Source organism: Drosophila simulans, chromosome X, assembly GCF_016746395.2.
Source record: "Drosophila simulans strain w501 chromosome X, Prin_Dsim_3.1, whole genome shotgun sequence".
NCBI classification, from domain to species: Eukaryota; Metazoa; Arthropoda; class Insecta; order Diptera; family Drosophilidae; genus Drosophila; species Drosophila simulans.
The window spans coordinates 15,025,880-15,044,657 of record NC_052525.2 but is presented as its reverse complement, the minus strand read 5'-3'; the positions used below and the strand labels follow the sequence as shown (position 1 = coordinate 15,044,657).

General features: G+C 45.3%; 4 protein-coding genes across 5 annotated transcripts; 2 read left to right on the top strand and 2 right to left on the bottom strand.

Annotated features, from left to right (window-relative positions):
* Nucleotides 1-4,033: 4,033 nt before the first annotated feature.
* On the top strand, nucleotides 4,034-12,429 carry LOC6726034 (chondroitin sulfate synthase 1). 2 transcript variants are annotated; one of them, XM_039297825.2, is made up of 7 exons: nucleotides 4,053-4,115; nucleotides 4,567-4,757; nucleotides 6,793-7,649; nucleotides 7,766-7,906; nucleotides 7,965-8,130; nucleotides 10,215-10,628; nucleotides 10,701-12,429. In XM_039297825.2, the coding sequence occupies exons 3-7, from the start codon at nucleotides 6,885-6,887 to the stop codon at nucleotides 11,708-11,710; spliced, it is 2,496 nt and encodes an 831-aa protein (XP_039153759.1). In that variant the 5' UTR covers nucleotides 4,053-4,115; nucleotides 4,567-4,757; nucleotides 6,793-6,884; the 3' UTR covers nucleotides 11,711-12,429. The 2 variants fall into 2 exon arrangements, with proteins under 2 accessions (XP_016039420.1, XP_039153759.1); XM_016172545.3 differs by having other exon boundaries at nucleotides 4,034-4,757.
* LOC6726035 (alkaline phosphatase, tissue-nonspecific isozyme) lies at nucleotides 8,381-10,129 on the bottom strand. The gene is made up of 2 exons (XM_002106981.4): nucleotides 8,698-10,129; nucleotides 8,381-8,633 (listed from the first exon to the last, which is right to left on the bottom strand). The coding sequence occupies exons 1-2, from the start codon at nucleotides 9,932-9,934 to the stop codon at nucleotides 8,428-8,430; spliced, it is 1,443 nt and encodes a 480-aa protein (XP_002107017.2). The 5' UTR covers nucleotides 9,935-10,129; the 3' UTR covers nucleotides 8,381-8,427.
* LOC6726033 (DALR anticodon-binding domain-containing protein 3) lies at nucleotides 12,396-16,218 on the bottom strand. The gene is made up of 3 exons (XM_016173948.3): nucleotides 15,145-16,218; nucleotides 13,026-13,341; nucleotides 12,396-12,963 (listed from the first exon to the last, which is right to left on the bottom strand). Exons 1-3 carry the CDS (start codon nucleotides 15,879-15,881, stop codon nucleotides 12,676-12,678), a joined length of 1,341 nt encoding a protein of 446 aa, XP_016039419.1. The 5' UTR covers nucleotides 15,882-16,218; the 3' UTR covers nucleotides 12,396-12,675.
* Nucleotides 16,219-16,431: 213 nt separating this feature from the next.
* LOC6726039 (protein krueppel) lies at nucleotides 16,432-18,449 on the top strand. The gene has a single exon (XM_002106985.3). The coding sequence runs from the start codon at nucleotides 16,566-16,568 to the stop codon at nucleotides 18,288-18,290; it is 1,725 nt and encodes a 574-aa protein (XP_002107021.2). The 5' UTR covers nucleotides 16,432-16,565; the 3' UTR covers nucleotides 18,291-18,449.
* Nucleotides 18,450-18,778: the final 329 nt, after the last annotated feature.

Sequence of the window (18,778 nt, the reverse complement as noted above, 5' to 3'; positions counted from 1 at the left end):
TGGTGTTTCAATTTTCCAAAAATGTGGGCCTTTTTCAAGAACTCCTTTAACTCAATTTACTTCTTCGATTTATCCTGCGCTCCTTAGATCACAAGACTCCAACTCGTTCCACACCCCCACCCCACCAGAGACTGCACTGTATGGAAAATAATCAACTTCTGTATACACTATATAAATACCTTTCAACGAGTCTAGTATACCCTTTTATTCTACGAGTAATGGGTATGAATAGTGCCACTGTAAAGGGGCAGCCCGATCGAAGGTAAAAACAATATATATCCATTTAACAAATGTTCCAATTAGCATTGTGGGCGGCTAGGGGGCGTGGCTCAAAGGTGAGTGGCTCGGTGGTTCGGTGGGTGGTTTTTGGGTGGGTCACTTGGTCGCAAGTCGAGAAAACAAATGTCGTGCTGGGCAAAACAACGCAAAACAGAAAGGAAATCGGCAACTTCGCGAAGAACTTAACCCTCTGTTTAATATTAACAATAAATCATACTATTTGTAACTACAATTTTATTGTTTACTTGTTAACTTTCATTGAGATTAGGAGGACCATGTAATGCTGTTATAAGTCACAGCATTACACGGTATTTATGGATCGAAGCCAGAAATTCGGAGCGTGATCGCCGACTTTCCGTGGCGACTTCATTGTCGTTGGCACGACATTTGCTTAAATTATGGCCAGCACAGCGCCGGTGACCAAACGAGGACAGTTTGTATATATCAAATATATATATGTATATATATATACATATATATCTGTAACTGGGCCGACTTCCACTGCGACTTGGACAATGAGTGCTCCACTGGTGGGTCCGGATTGAAGCGGCTTCGATTGTTTTTTGGCCGTGCCCAGGCGTTCTGTCAATCAACCGATTGCGGGGGCGGTATGAATATAATATATTGGGGGCGTGGCCGACCCCAAAAAGCCACCGCTACTATCTGTTGTTGCTGTTGTTGTCTTTCATTAGTCGTGATTAGTTTTGAAAAGGAGCACAAACTGCACAAGAATTGGCAATTTGAGCCCGCTGTTTGTTTTTTCGCCATTGGGCGTATAAGACATGCTCACTAACATATCTATTATAATTAAATATTAATATAAATATAAATAAAATTAATATTATTAATAATATTTCCTTCCATGGGAAAATATACGTTTAAAACATTTAAAAATCCCGTAGCAAGTGCTGTATGGAATCATTCCATTTAAGAGTATAGCTTTATATGCACTTTATTCCACACCCAATTTAATGGGTATCCCAACGGTCGAGCATTCAACTCCCTGCTCCAATCTTGCGCTTTTTTTGTTTTCTTAATTCGAAGTCGCGCCACGCGCCACAAACAACAACAAAACAAACACGCCACTTGGACTTGACAAATTGCGAGCAACGTTTACAATTGAAACAATTTAATCAAACAACAAGCAAAAGTGGCAACTTGGTGGGGCACAACTGCTGGGGTTGGGTGGTTTGGGGGGCAGGGGACGATGGACGATGGACAACACACGGTGGCAAATCAACAACAGAAGCCGCCGCCGCTGAGTTGCACATTTCATGGCCCCACTGTAAAAATAAATAAATAAACATATAAATAAATAATTGAACTGATATCCGAATCATTAAAAAATCTTAAGATAAATCATAGAAAATGCTTTTACTGCTAAAATAAAATGTAATAGCCTTTCTTCAATATGGGAAACCCTAGCTGACAATTTAAAAACAAAATAAAATTATTGAAAATTATATACAGTAAAATACTTAAGCGCTTAATTAGAACTAAAGGAATTCCAATGATATAATCCATTAAATGGCTGCAAAGAAATGGGGAATTACCTACTTAACTAATTCAAAAATAGTCCAGTCAATGAAATTCATCGCAATTCATCGTTAATATCCACCAGAACGCCAGGTAGAAAGAGAGGGCACGAGGGCCGGCGAAAGAGATGGGGCGAAAAGTTGAGAAGGTGAGTGATTAATGGGCATTTAATAGCCGGTTCGCTGATCGGCAAAACGCGAAGAAGTCGTCGCGATAAATTCGATAAAAACAAAACTGTAGGCCGCTAAATGTTGCCATTTATTAAAGATAAAATATATATAGAGATATAGATATATATATAAATGTAGCACTGGTACAAGCCAAACGACAGCGGAATAGATGGATAGATAAATAAATAAATAATAAATAAAGTAAACAAACAACATCGCACCGATCGCGTTGCATTTGCATATCAACTTTTCGCATTAAATTCAATTGAAAGCTTTTCTCACTTTAGCATCATTTTGAAATTCAATGAGCCGCCCTCGCCCCCGCATTTTCGTATTTCAGACTTGAAGTATTGCTAATGTATTTATTGCCATCGGATGCGAGCACAAAATTTATGATGGCATTAAGCAAATGTTGAATGCAGCAAAAACAAATAGAGAAAAAACAAAGAAAACAGCAAAATTGAGCACCTAGAAATGCAAAAATTTATAGTGTTACTTGTAATTTACACGAGGCACAACACAACATAACATATCCACATATTAACCCCATGAATACTCGCCTGCCATTAGCATGGTTAATTTTATTCGCCGCTGTCAGTTTAGCTGGAACGCATTTGTTTCGCAATTCCCATTTTTTATATCCAGCATTAGCCAGTGATTGCTCAGCGATTTCAATCATGATTGATCGCTTTTTCGGGAGGGGGCTTTTCCAGGTGAGAAACTCGAAGGGTGGAACCTTCAACGGGTTACGTGATATCCTTCCATCTGATGACCAAGCGAATTAATTTCTCAAGGAGGTTTCAAGTTTAAGACACTGTTAAATTCATTACTACTTATTAACAATTTTGTACTGCCTTGAAAATTCAATGTCATTTTTATTATAAAAATATATGTAGGATTAGTGCAAAATCTAAAGAATTATTAATCTCGTATGCATAAGTATAAAAAATGTAGATACACTAGCTTAAATGTAGATAAAAAATAACTATACATTACAGTCTTATTTACATGCAAATGTATATTTTCTTGTTATATTTGACGTGGCACAAATGCGCCAGCAGGCGGATATTTATAAAACTACAATTTCCGTTTCTCATCAGTTAAACAGATGGCGCATTTACAAAGTGGCGCCATCGAATGTCTAAAATGAATACTACGATTTGCAGATCAATTTGAAAAATTTGTATCTTACTATACAACATACTAAAATAAGCTTAGAGAAAATATCTAGCTTACTTATTAAAACTATCAAACAAACAAAAAAATAAACATTATTTCAACCTCGCAATTCTTGTACCTATTTAATGCTCATTTTTTGGCAAAAGATTCAGTGGAATTGAATTCTGCGAACTATAAAACGGAGTAACGAAGCGAGTGATTTCGGGCCACATGTTGCCATGAGCCAGAAAAAAAAAGAATTACCAAGCAGGCAAATAGCAGGCGGTGCGATGAGCAGGCCACTCAACATTCTGCTATCAGATACAGATACAGATACACCCGTCTCGCCGAAAAGCAAAGATACGCACTGAGAGAAACCGCCGGTGGCACAACCAAAAACAAACCAGAAAGCTGTTCTCTCGCTAAATTTACTACGTTCTTTTCTGAATATTCCGCTTTTTTAAATTTGTCACTTAGTTTATTTTTTGTAAAAAACATATTTACATATTTATATGATATGATATCATATGATCTTATTCTCATTTTCAAATTTGCATCATAAATCGAAAGTAAAACGAATTCTACCAATTTCTTACCCATAAGAATTCTTTATATTTTTTCATATGTTATCCTAGTAAGTCTAGCCAATTATTTAAAGTATAACCGCTTGCGAAAAATATCTATAAATATTTGCTAGGATACTAAGTATCTATGATTTTAACTACGTAACTATTTTATAACTATACTTCAAGAAAGGTGGATACAATAGAGTGGATATAGCAGTAATGGTTCAACAGCGATCACCGACGCATCTCTGACGCAGCTCAGAAAGAGAGAGAGAGAGAGAGAGGGAGAGAACAGAAAAGTATCTGAGAGATACTTTCGCAAAGGTGGCCGCGTTCGGTCGACCGATCCGATTCCGATTCCGACGCAGTTCGTCGACGGCGGTGCGACTACTTCTCGGATGGATTGGTTAGTTCTTGCAAGGCGCTCAACGTTTTTCGGCGCTTCTATCGGTGGTCGCTGTTAAGATATTTATTGGCAGACATCAAAAAAACCGAAAACGCAACAGTTTGTTAAATAATTTAATTCGTCGCTGCGAAGGAAAAAAGTGAAATTGCACATTACGAAGTTGGCTTAATTATTTTCTGTGCGTGTTGGCTGGTGTGTGTGTGTTACTTTTTTTTCGTGAAACGACCTTTGCGAACTTATCGTCGTAACCAGTGAAAAAAAAAAAGCAAATAGGCAGTGACAACAACAACGAGGGCTAATAATAATTAAAACAGCGTGTTGTGTTGTTGTCTGCTCGCCGAATTGTCGCTGTGTGCGTGCCCGAGTATCTGTGTGTGAGCCACTGAGTGTGTGCGTGTGTGTGTGTGTGTCTGTATGGGAGTATTATCTCTCAACAATTGCGTACCCCTAGTCAAGATCCTCCGCTTCGCAATTGGGATACTCCCACTCCACTTACGTACATGCATATGTATCTACTCGTCATACTCCCCGATCATCCGATAGATGCGAATTGTCAGCAAGAACCCAGTTAAACCGGCAAAAAAGGCGGCAAGAGTGCTGACCCAGCATTCGACGGCAACCTGATCGGATCACTTGGAACAGGTGAGTTGCTGCTCGTTCAATTAAGGCCGATAGCTGAGGCATGTCCATACGAACACCCAACGTGCTTAGCAAATCAATCCAAGATGGTTTAGTTTGTATCTTAGGTATAAGTATCTTTATATAATCTTGCACAGTTACTATTACATCTTACATGAAACCCTAATATATAATAAAAAATAGTATGTGATTTTCTTGTGAATCCAAAAAAAAAATGTTAGCCAAATTACTTGGAATATATATACCACAACTTTTATCTTTGGTCTGGAAAAATTATTGAATCACCGCTGCCTGCAAAAAACTCATGACGATCTCTGCTTAATCCGATTAAAAAATATGTATAAAAAATGTGCCCTATCAAAATCGTATATATGCCCATTAGGACTACCAATGTTCACCATGTGGGCCTTTAAAAAATATTTCTTTCTTGCTAGTCAAAAAAAAAGTACATATATTAAAAATAGAACAGAAGTACAATCAAATCCGAGAAATCTCGCCGCTGTCCCCTGGCGAAAATGGAAATGGGCAACAACCCAGACTTGTTTAAAATCTCGGCAATTTGCTGTCAAGGTCCGAGAATCCGAAACGAGACTCAAACCGAACACTTGGGCATTAAAAAGTTCATTAAACGAATTCTGCGAGCACGCCTGGATTCTCATACCCTTCCACCGGCGCAGCTGATTACTCTCAGGCAGATAAGAAATAATATTCAAACAAAAAATATATGTACCTAGCTATATATACAATAAGTCAAAGCACTCGTTTTAAAGCAGTGCCCTTATCTATGGTGCGGCCATAGAAAATAAAAGTTAAGTTAAGATCGCAGAGGCCGAAAGTTGCATAAGCAGCTAACTAAAGGTACGCCCAGGTCTCACCTGTACAGGTGACTCAGTGGATGGCGAGAAGGTCAGCAGAACGCTTGTGCGTCCAAGCTACACTGCAAGAAATGTGTTAAGAATCCTTGTATGCTCCACATTAAATCATTAAACAAAAACACACATGTCTTTACAAGATCTTAAACAATTCTAAGATATTTTCTACTTTCATAAAATGAGTTATTAACGATGAGATGCGAAGACTATCTACGATTTTTTGCTGTTCAACTAAAAGCCATTATAAGCAGAGGCAGTGCCTCCTGTTTATTTCCAATGTGTGTGCTCCAATTTTCGTTTTCGCCGGCCTTTGATTTGTTAACCAAATAGTTTCCCAAGCTGTTTGTTTATTTAATTAGCATTCGGCTGCTCACATATTTACTGTATCCAAGACGATGTGGCCGACGCACTGGAGGCGACTTTTCGAAGCTACCGAAGCAAGGTTCCCGGACAGGCGGTTCTACAATTGTGCCAAGTGCCATTTGCCCAGCTCGCCCACGCAGTCATCTCAATTTATAAATAGATCTAGATTCTACACGGCACATCTCGCAACTTGCATCTCAATCTCGGCTCAAGTGTCCGCGTCTCGCGAAGATCGACGCCGGGGGCAACGAAGTGGGGCACACCGGACACCGGTGGTGCATCCGAGGCTAATGGAAAACAATTCCAGGGAAATGCCGCACGAACTCAAATGTTTGCGGAGCCACTCCAACGTCAAATTTCCATTTTCAATTTCCATTTCACTCACGCAGCGAGTGTAAATGAATTCGACTTTTAGCTATTTACACTAAATCGGATTCCTGAGAAAATAGCTGATTGTATTGATATGTATTGTTTAAACAAAATGAGAGAAACTATGAAATTTTAGGGCTTACCTGTTCGGCAGATTGATTTTCAAACTTATTCAATAACTTCTATTCGAGAGAATACACAATGAGAAACGTATTGTTTTCTATACAAATAATTATTTATAAATAAATTAAGAAAATTGTAAACTTGTATTTTAACTACATATTTCCTTAATACAAATTCCTGTTCAAATTTTGTTTACTATTATATAATATTTTTCCCAGCGCAGGCATACATAACGTATGCGTAATATTTCCGGCTGCTGGCACGAGCCATTAATTTATAGATCGCTCCCCTTTTCTCGTTTCCGCGCACAGGAATCCCCATGAGCAGCGCCCACTGAACACCAATGCCATTGCACTTGGAATTGGATTCGGATTAGCGGGGCTATACATATACTCTATACAGGATGCTGCAGCACAAGATGACGAAGCGGAAGACGCTGATCATCGGCTTCTTTGGCATCGCCCTGGGCCTCTGCATCGGCACCATGCTGAAGAACTACCTGGCCCTGGAGATCGTGAAGCGGTGCAGCCTGCGCCCGACGAATCTCAAGACGCCGGCGGATATCATTGGACTGCGGGAGGAGGACACCATACAGAACTCGCAGCGGAATCTGGTCTTTGTGGGCGTGATGACGGCAAAGAGCTTCCTGGAGGGCAGAGCACGGGCGGTGTACGATACGTGGGGCAAGGAGGTGCCCGGCCGGATGGCCTTCTTCAGCTCGGAGGGCAGCTACTCGGATGACCTGCCCGTGGTGGGGCTGAAGAACGTGGACGATCGCTATCCGCCGCAGAAGAAGTCCTTCATGATGCTGTACTACATGTACGAGCACTACATCGACCGCTTCGAGTGGTTCATCCGGGCGGACGACGATGTCTACATGGAGCCGGACAAGCTGGAGCGCTTCCTGCGCTCCATCGACAGCTCCAAGCCGCAGTTCATCGGCCAGGCGGGCAAGGGCAACAGCGAGGAGTTCGGCCTGCTCTCCCTCGAGTTCGACGAGAACTTCTGCATGGGCGGACCGGGTGTGATCCTCAGCAGCGAAACTCTGCGCCGCGTGGCGCCACACATACCCAGCTGCCTGAAGAACCTCTACAGCACCCACGAGGACGTCGAGGTGGGGCGGTGTGTCCAGAAGTTCGCCGGCATACCGTGCACTTGGAACTACGAGGTGGGCAATCCCAATAGTTGGACTCAAAGAACAACCAATTAGATCCATTGTTAGAATTCTTTGAACTCTAAAATACTCGCCTTTAAATGAAACGCTTCTTTTTCCCAAAAATCCAGATGCAGTACATCTTGCGGCACAACTCCAGTGGCCGAAATGCGTACACGGGCAAACTGAAGCGTAAGGAGATCCACAACGCCATCACCCTGCATCCTATCAAACAGGCGCCGCTCATGTACCGCCTGCACTCCTATGTCCAGGTGGGTCATCACTATAAACGCAAACATATAAGAGGATACTACTGAATACATATAACAGGGTTTGAAAGCGGAGGAGATGCGCCAGGAGTCGCTGCTGCTGCATCGGGATATCAAGCGGATGGCCAAATACCTGGAGGTGCCGGACGAGAGCACCTACATGATGCCCAGTGTGTCACCCGAAAGCGATTCCACCAAGAGGCACTTCCAGGATCACAACATATTAGGTGGGTGGCACAACTTAAAGATACATTTATAGAAAGATACATAAAGTAGATAGAAAGATACTAAATTAGAATATTTACGAAGATAAGCAGATACAAGGTAAGAGGCACTTCCAGGATCACAATATATTGGGTGGGTTGTACAAATTAAAGATACTTAGCTAGATGCATAGCCAAGGAGATACATATATGGAAAGATACATAAAGTAGATAGAAAGATACTAAGTCAGAAAGTTACAAAGATACATAGATACAGAGTAAGGCATGCAAGAAAATTTATTTAGAACAGAAAACAAAAATTTATCCAGTCAAATCCGCATCCGTGTCCTGGTTGCAGAGAGTGACGCTATTGCCCAGACAAGCGGCATAGCCCATGAGATGGGGCAGCAGATTCTGCTCCATGACGCCACCGAACAGATGGGATTGCGGGCCCATTGCAAATACGACCACATCCTCGCCAGAATGCACGCCCTTCCTTCCATGAATATAGCTGGGCGTGTAGGATGCTGGTCAGGGATTAAAAACGGGTTATTTGGAGCAACTACAACCGGAACCATCGAGTTTACTCACTGGGACTCAGGGTCTTGCTGGGACTCTCCCGCCGTCCATCCTTGTCCAGGCTCTGCCACTTGCCGATGGCATAGTTGAGGGTGCTGTATGGCACCCCGTTCACATCCCGCTGCTGTGCACCCATGCCCAGGATGGGTGTGCCCCGCTTCGCGTATCCCGACATGCTGAGCGTGTGCGAATGATCGGCGGTGACCACCACCAGAGTATCGCGCGGATCGGTCATCTGGATCACCGTCTCCACAGCCGCATCGAACTCGAGCATCTCATCGAGGGCGTAGCCCACCCGGGTTTCATGGTGTCCATGATCAATCCGTCCGCCCTCAATGAACACGAAGTAACCATTCCCATCCTCCTGGGACTTTCTCTCCAGTTTTTCAATGGCCGCCGCTGCCATGTCGCAGAGACGCGGCAGCTCCTTGCTGGCGGCCAGGTGATAGGACATGTGGCTGTCGCTGAAGAGACCCAGCAGTGTACCGGTAGCATCGCTGCAGTTCCTCAGCTCTTTCAGGGATCGCGCGAAGCAGCCATTGGGATTCGATTCACGCCACTGAGCCAGCAGATCCTTGCCATCCCGTCGCTCATCGGCAAATTTGCCCAGACCACCACCCAGGATGACATTAAGATTCCTTCCCGGCTCCTCCTCCACCAGCTGTCGCGCAATCTCCAGCTCCTCGCCGCGCCTGCTCACATGGGCGTAGGCACCCGCCGGACTGGCGTCCGTCAAACGGGTGGTGGTCACCACTCCCGTGGCCTTGCCCGCTCGCTGTGCCCACTGGAGTACGGAGTCCACGCGCTCACCACTGCCACTCTGACCCACTGTGCCGCTGTGCGTCTTCACACCGCCGAAATAGGCGGTGGCCGTGCAGGCGGAGTCCGGTGTCTGCTCGTCGATGCAGTACGTCTTGCTCAGTCCGGTAAAGGGGAATCGTTCCACGGCCAACTGCGCCTCCTCACCGCGTCCTCCACGCCGTTGCCCCTTCAGAATGCGGGCGGCCGTTAAGGTGGTGATGGACAGTCCATCGCCCAGGAGCATCACCACATTCTTGGCCTGTCGGACGTCGGCGATGGAGTCCTTGGTTCTGGCCAGACGTTCGCGCAACTGAGTCTGCGCCTGGCCTAACCAATGCGACGATAGCAGCTCCTCCGCCCGCTGCACTTGCTCCACCATGGGAACAGATAGCGCAAGGATGCGGTGGAGCAGGAACAGGATCGGCAATTGCCTCAATTGGAGCAACATCTTGACTCCGGATTTTCGGGATTTTTGGCCGGGGAAAACCGAATCCGATCTGACTGTCGCCGCCGCCAGACGTTCGTTTTAAAGGCCAACTCCGTTGGGGAGTATGGAGTATCAAGCCAATCCACCGGAAAATTAACAAGCACCACCTGGTGGGGCGTGTTTCCATTAGAGCACATTTGCGTTGGCCCAGTTCCAAGTGAATGATATGCATAACACGTAGATTGCCTTCATAAGTCAGAGACTCCGTCCACTAATCCATTCTCTTCACTTTCATCCACAGGAATCAGTCCGGAACTGAATAAGTTCGTGCCAGCAAGCACCGACGACCTCCTGGACTGGTCCTTCATTGCCCGCAGCCTGTACTCGGCCAGTTCCGCCAATCCCAAGCAGAAGATCGACTCGGCGATGCGCGAGGGACTGGAGGATGCCATCACCGAGGTGATGGAGAACATCAACAACTATTCCAGGCAGCGGGGTCGCGTCATCGAGTTCCGGGAACTGCTCTACGGATACCATCGACTGGACGCCCTCCACGGCCAGGACATGATCCTCGATCTGCTGCTCATCTACAAGAAGTACCGGGGCAAGAAGATGACAGTCCCGGTGCGAAGGCATCTCTATGTTCAGCGCGCCTTTACGGGCATCTTTGTCAAGGAGGTGGACGAGGACTTCTACAATGTCACCCTGCAGCAAAGTGAGTATTATATTCTATTTCAAATATGTATACCCATACATGGTTATTGTAACTGCCCTTTCTCGACGACAGGTCTCCTGGGCAGCCTGTTCCAGAACGGAATGGCCCGCTTGAGCAGCCACTTCACGATGCCCAGTGGACTGCTGTCACCGACGCAGGACAAGATCGTGTTCGTCCTGCCCATCGCCGGTCGTCTGGGTACATTCGAGCGCTTCCTGCGCACCTACGAGCGCGTCTGCGTGCGTGGCGAACAGCACTGCGACCTCCTGGTGGTGATCTTTGGGTCGCCGGACGAGCTGGGCGATCACCTGCAGCTGCTCCATGATCTGCACGCCCGGCATGTCTACCAGCAGGTGAACTGGATCCAAAGAAGCAGCGCCTTCTCCCGTGGCGTTGCCCTGGACGTGGCCGCCAGATCCTCGTACATTCGTCAGGAGGACATCATTCTGTTTATCGACGTGGATATGGTCTTCGAGGTGGAGACGCTGCAGCGCGTGAGGATGCACACGCAGCGGGGCAAACAGGTTTACCTGCCCATCGTCTTCAGTCAGTATGATCCGCAGAGGAGGAGCGGTGATGCTGGGGGATCCGAGGACGAGGGAGAAACGCCCAGGATCGACGACGAACGTGGCTACTTCCGACAATTTGGGTTCGGCATCTGTGCCATCTACAAGTCGGACATACTCGATGAGGATATCAACGGATTCGACAAGGACATCACCGGCTGGGGCCTGGAGGACGTCAAGTTCCTGGAGAAGATCGTGCGTGTGGGCACCAGGCAACGGGGCTTCCTGACCAACACCGCGGAACTGGCCATGGACTACAACGAGGCCGCTGAGCAGTGGCGCAGATTGAGTGTCTTCCGTGCACCGGATCCCACGCTGGTGCACATCTACCATGACATCAGCTGCGACGTGCAGCTGGATGCGCCGCAGTACAACATGTGCCTGGGCACCAAGGCCAACTCCCTGGGCAGCACGCGGCTAATGGAGCAGCTCTTCCACAGCAGTCCCGAAAATGTCCAGTTTGCCGCCGATTTCAATCGGCAAAAGCAACAGCAGCAGCAGCAGCAGGCCAGATGATGATCCAGAACCAGTCCCATCCAGATCTAGTGATCCCCGCCAGCGCTCCTGCCACATAGTATTATGCTAAATGTTTCCTACATGCCAAAATAATTGGTAAGTCCCTGATGCTAAGTCCATGTACATGTAAGTCCAATAATGATGAAATGGGTGAAACAACTGTAAATTGATAGGATAGGTTAATACTATATATACATATGTGGACATTTTCATGACCTGGTACATACCATTTAGTTTTAAAATGAAACGAAAATAGATTTTGTATGCTAAAAACAAATGAAATGTGGATAAGAGTAAAACGGAACATTTATGGCGATTACATTTAGTTACCAAAAATCATTATTATGTATCACTAACATTATTGTTTTCTAACCAAAGTCGCTGAAACCATTTAAAATTGTTCCAATGTAAATTCGAATTGTATAGATAATTATTAGGAAATAAAAAGTATTTTAATGGTTGTTAGTCCCTTCGAAATGATCAATTTTTTTATATACATACATTCAAACATTTTAGAAATACGTTTCGGTTGGGTTTTCAACTCTAGATAGCTAGGACATTCATACATTAAGATATGATGAGATGATTCCTGTTCTTAAAATGTAGCATTATTAAGTGTTTAAACAAAATCGCATTTCAATGATAATCGTAGTGCCGATACTTCTTTCAATAATAAACGATTCGATTGTACAAAATGAGCTTTTGTATTCATACAAAAACCAAGTCTTTTTTATTCAACGTTTCAGCGTTTTCTATACAAGTAAATACTGCAATATTTTGATTATTATTTTATAAAATGAGAGGTGTAACTATGTTATATGAGAATTGTATGGTCATTTTAAAGATCACATGTCATTATTATATTATTACCGCCCACTGTTAAGACAGCTTTCGGTTTTGGTACGGTTTCGCATCAGCCTCTTGTTTTTGTGTTTTTGCGTATAAAAGATATGCTCAACATATCTTTATACGTAGTCCACCGGTTCTATGCCCAGGACAGCCAGAGCCGTATTCATGACCTGTCTCACCGCCTTGATCAGGTAGATCCTGGCGTACAGGATCGGCATAAGTTCTTCGCGCTTCTGAAGAAGGACCTTCTTATGATAATAAAAGCGACTGAAGGCGGCAGCCAAGTTCTCAACGAAGTGCACAAGCAGATGGACACCGCAATTACCCTGGTCCAATTGTTCCATTGTGCACTCCATTAGCTCCGGAAAGGTAAGGAGGTAGCCATAAACCAACTCCCAGTCAACCTGCGCATAAAGGACATAGAAAATCATAAAATAACAACAGACAGCAAACAAAAATCACATACACCATCCTCTAGAACGCTAAAATCGATCTCATCCAGCAGTGGCAGTTTCTCATAGGCACCAGTGCTAACCTCATGATGAAATTTGCGCAGCAGCGCCTCCATACGTGCCGAATTGTACAAGATGTACGAAGCACCCTTGCAAATTCCCATTCCATGGCGCACCACACGCACGGCGCTGGAGTGGCGCACCACAAAGAGATCCACAATCACGGCAGCGGCTCCAAGACGCTTCGTCAACGTCTCAAGGCCGCTCATTCCTACCGGACACATTCCGGACCGTTGCGTGGCCATCAGCTCCATATGCCTGCGGCGCAGCCTACATTGAAGGAGCAGAATACGTGCACGAAAAAGAAAGAGATGCAAACATATGAGTTTTTAGGTTAACTTGGAAAAAGAGCTTGTCGAAACATGTACTGATATGTATGTATGATAGTACATACATATGTACAGCTGCGGTTAAAATAATAGCACTACTGCAGGTGGAAAGTTGATTTCCTAAAAAAAGGTATTGAATGTTTATTTTTTTTAAAGTCTGATTGCATGAATAATAAGTACCATATGTTGTCTCTCTAAGCAAGAAATTTTGACTCTCTCAATGTAACGGTTCTTTTTGTTTTTGGGCACTTTCTGCAAAAGGGCGCTAAATGAGGCGGTAACAAAAATAGCACTGACCACGTTTTTGCTGAATAAAATTAATAGGAGTGATTGCTTTGGGTTTTTTTTCGACATATTTTGAAAAAAGGAGTTGCATTAAAGGTTTTAATTGAATTTTTTTCAAAAGAAGACCAAAAATTCTCTAGTTATGGGTCGGGGAAAGCATTTTACCGTCGAAATAAGGAATTTGATTAAAAACATGATCTGTGAAGGTAAAACCTACGCTAAAATGAGACGGTTTTTTTTGTTTTTCAAACAATATGATCCGCAACGCACTGCTGTTTGTCGAAAATAACGAAAAACGTGGAAGAAAGCCCTCTATGTCCAATGTGGAGATCAAGCGCTTGGTTCGGCAAAGCAAGAAGGAGCCTTTTAAGCCGGTGACGGAACTGAAGAAGGAGCTTCAGATAGCTGCAAACGTGGAAAAAGTTCGCAAACACTTAAGACAAAACAACCATAATGTGTGCAGTCCCAGAAAAGTCCCGCTTTTGACTGTGAAGCATGTGGCAAAGCGAATCGAATATGCCAAGATACGCAAGGACTGGCCTGTGGAGAAGTGGCGCCACATTTTGTGGTCAGATGAGAGCAAAATTGGGTTTTTTGGTTGGAAAGGCTCTCGGTCTTATGTTCGGCGTCCACCACGAACTGAAAATAATCCTCGCTTCACCTTTAAGACGGTAAAGCACGGGGGATCCAACATCATGGTATGGACGTGCTTTTCATACTATGGAGTAGATCCGATTCATATGATTCAAGGCATCATGGATCAGCACATTTACACAGATATCCCGGAAAATGTGATGGCGCCATATGCCGAGGATGAAATGCCGTTCTTTTGGACATTTCAACAGGATAACGACCCAAAACACACGAGGAAGAAGGCTCGAAAGTGGTTTGAGCAGAAATCGATCCGAGTAATGATCAGTCACCCGACTTGAATCCAATCGAAAAACTTTGTGCGGACGTGAAAAAAAGGTTTCTGAAGCCAAGCCCAACCATAACGAGAAACTTTGGATTCATGGGGGATCGAGGATCAAGGATTCATGGAGCAAAATTCCTCAAAAACGGTACCAGGACTTGGTGGACTCCATGCCAAGAGGATGCGCAGCTGTCATTGCCTACAATGGTCACGCAACCAAATATTAAGATTCTTTAAACATAGTTCTTAAGATATAATCCATTTGTTGAACTCTTATTTTATTTTTTTAGTTAGTTTTAGCAAAATACGAGAAACAGTGCTATTTTTGTTACCGCCTAAATTTGGGGGATTTTCTTTGTTTTACCAATTATTTTTAAAATATCCATTAGATCTGTTACCAATTTTATTATTTCAATTGAAAATCATTGTAGTATTTAAGATTAGTGGAAAAAATTTTGAAAAAATGTCAGAAAATAGAGAAACGATGGGGCAAACACGAAATGTGCTTTTGGTGCTATTATTGTTACCGCAACTGTATGTACTTACTCTAAGTACTCGTTAGCAGTCATAAAGCTGGCGCCCATATTCATGGGCTCCAAAACAGGACCGCTTGTGAGGCACACATGTCCCACGGGCTGCTCGCGCTGGCAGCATTTCTCCAGTTCGACAGTCACACAGATGGTGTCCTCTTGGCGGTCATTCGGCTCCACAAGGCGCCAAGACGAGTAGTCAACCAGGCGCAGCAGTATCTTGTATAGTTGCTGCACGCGATAATGGCGCAAGTCCTGCTCGCCATCGACGGCTCCGGCATCGGCTTGCAACTGCAAGCACATGGTGCGCGAATGGTTGTTTTTTGCCGACCGGCCGTAATCGCCGCGCAGCGTGATCACAGATTTTAGCACGTGTGCAATAATTGGATGGCGCTGGAAACGGAGAGAGTATCGTTCCTTGTTCAGCACAGTGACTTCGACGAGCGGAAAACGCCACATGCGAGACTGCTCGATCAACTCCTGGCGCTCCACCTCGCTGGGGAGCAATTCGTCGCCATCGATGCGCAGCTTCAGACCCTGCATCTTTAAATATTTTTGCCAGTAACGCGGAATAGCCGCCATAGTCAAGTCACCCTGCTCGGTCAATTTATCGTTGTTGTAACGGATCAACTTGCCGAAATTCTTCAAAGGCAACGGAGCCGCAGCGTCGCCGCCAGACTCATCCGTCTTCTCCGGCTGGGTCAAAAACTCGATTAGCTTCTGGCCAAACTGCACCATTGGATAACCATTCATTTTTCACTGAATAAAATCAACTTCTTCTGCCTGCCGTCAAACGCAAATCTTCTGAATGCCGACACGCGCAAATCTTCTCTTCGCCGATAAATGGTTTACAGATAAGCGCGAAATATAACAATTTAAATTCCGTTGAAAATAGTCCGACTTATAGAAATATAAACGAGCACTTGTAAAGTATGAAAACTAGAGATGATATGCCAGTAATGTAATAAAAGGTATTTCGAAGTTGTCCTCCTTAAATGCTTAATTTGTTGAAAAACAACAGTCACGCCAGACGCACTTTTCGTAAAGAAAAGTCAACGATAACTGAATCGCTAGAGCTGAGTAATCAAATCTACAAAATAATCGATACAAAATAATCGTTCCCAAAAAAATCAATCAATAATAGTTGAATTACTTTTTACCACTTTCAAATATACCCCTAAGCAGAAAGGGCCTGTACATTTTTAATTTAAAGAAATAGACAAACAGGAAATAACCCATCCTAAAAAATATACGATAACAAAAAAAACGATAATAGCGCGAGTCTCGTGATTGCCACACTGAGTGTCAGGTACCGAAAAATACGCAAGTGCCATCCCTATTTCAAAAGAAGTGTTTTCTTGTTGCCTGCGGGTGTTGCGAATTTTGGGAGCAGCTTGAGCAAGAGCCATAGCGCAGGTTCAGTCCGAGATCGGAGCAATGTCCAACAACCTGCAGCCGCGTGTGGTGGACCTGGGCGTGGCGTGCCTGGTCTGCCTGGCGGAGGAGCCCGAGGCCAGCTCGATCTATGGCCACGACCCGGAGTCTCCTCATATGCTCATCCTGGACAAGATTCGCTGCTGCACCAGCCTGCAGCTGGACAGCAGCCCGTCGCAGCTGCAGCGCTTGCCGGACAAGATCTGCAAGCAGTGCCATCTGGAGTTGTCCGTCTCTTATCGTTTTCACGAGAAATGCACCGCTGTCCAGAAGCTATTTCGCTCCGCCAGCCGCGCTACCTCGACCTCCGCCGGCTCCGGCACCGCAGCTGCTGCTGCTCCTGCTACTGCTGCTGCTCCTCCTGTTCCTCCGCTGGTCGATAAGCAGCAGGAGCAGCTTAAGCATGATCTGGAACAGGCTCACGTTCGGCTGCCTGCAACACTGAAAATAAGGAGGCTCAACGTGGATCCCTGCTCTTCCAGTTCAGTAAGCGGTACAATAACTACCAGCACGGAGCCCTCCGAGGATGTCAAGGAGGAGAAGGCCGATTCACTTTCCCTCATGCAAGAGGGAGCCATGGCCTTATCCCTGAATGACTTGCAAGCGCCGGATCCTATTACTCAGCAGGCAGAAGAAAAGGACCCTGAAAGACAGCAGGATGAGGATGAGGGGCAGGCCAAGATGCTGGGACTGGATCCCTGGGATGACGAAAACACGCCGGAGCATCTATACGAGATCGAGACTCCGCTCATCGATGAGTCTGTGGTGGCCAGCCCGCCGTTGCCGTTGCCGCCGACTCCGCCCGCCAACCATCAGAAAAAGCGCACCTACCGTCGCGCTTCGCCCAATGTGAAGCAGGAAAAACTGCCGGTGACGGGGAACGTGGACGATGATTTCAAGGTCGGTTCCACGACCAAACGCCGCAACTCCGAACGCTCGCCAAAGATCTGCGAGGTGTGCGGTAATACATACAAGTACCAGCACGCGCTAAATGCCCACATGCGGCGTCACAACAACGAGCGGCCATATTCCTGCGAGGTGTGCCAGAAGGCGTTCATCTCGAACGTTGAGCTGCGACGCCACATGCGCGTCCATACCGGCCAGAAGCCCTACAGCTGTCGCCACTGCGAGCGTCGTTTCTCGGACTTCGGCAGCAGCAAGAAGCATGAGAGGATCCACACCGGCGAGCGGCCGTATGTGTGCGAGGTGTGCAACAAGGGATTCGCCTATGCTCACGTTCTGTCCGCCCATCGGCGGACGCACACCGGCAAGAAGCAGTTCCAGTGCACGCAGTGCGACAAGGGTTTCACCAAGAAGACCTATCTGTCGGCTCATATGGAACAGCACCGTGGCTCGGGCAGCGGCGAGGCATCGGTCGCATCGTCATCCGCGGATGCATCCAGTCGCAACAGGAGTGCCTCCACACGGAAGGAGCCAGCGCGCAAGGAGGCGGCGCGCAAGCAACAGCAAATCCCCGAGTCCTTCTCGCTGGACTCCGTAGAGCTGGAGCAGACGAAGGTTCTCGAGGAGTGCATTGTGGCGAATGACTTCATGTTCAACGAGGAGGACAACGCGGAGCAGGAGGCCAATCACCGCGAGGGGCTGCAGCATGACGATTCCTACCCGTATGTCGGTGGCTATCAGAGCGTTGACTCTGTCAAGGAACTGGTCGGCGATCTGCTGGACACCGAGGAGTTCTGTGACGAATCCAAGTACATGATAGAATAGTATTACTACCGGGACAACTAACCGCACCACTAAGGGGCTGTCTCCACACAAGGATGGCACCAAACTTCCCCACCCCGTACCATTTAGACAACCAGGCTAAGAAGCGTAGCTCTAAGAAATCGGTGTAAATAAAATGGAGATACTCGGATAGAAAGCTTACGAAATATTGGATATTTTTTATGGAAAGTGGCTGTAAATAGAAGTTAAATAGTAATGAAAATGAAATATAACTTAAGAGGAATATTATTTGGGGAGCAATTGCGAAAAACCTTCAAAACCCAGAATAAGCAGTTAACAATGTGCATTTATAATCTAGCTAATTTAAAGAATAAATGAAAAGGTAATAAATGTTTATAATTTTAGTAAGTTTAGTAAGTTATGCTCATATTACTTTAAACAAACTGAGGACTTTGATTCTTTAGAAGAAATGATGAGGAAATAACTGTTTATTATTTTAGTAAGTTATGCTGTTATGATAATAATACTTT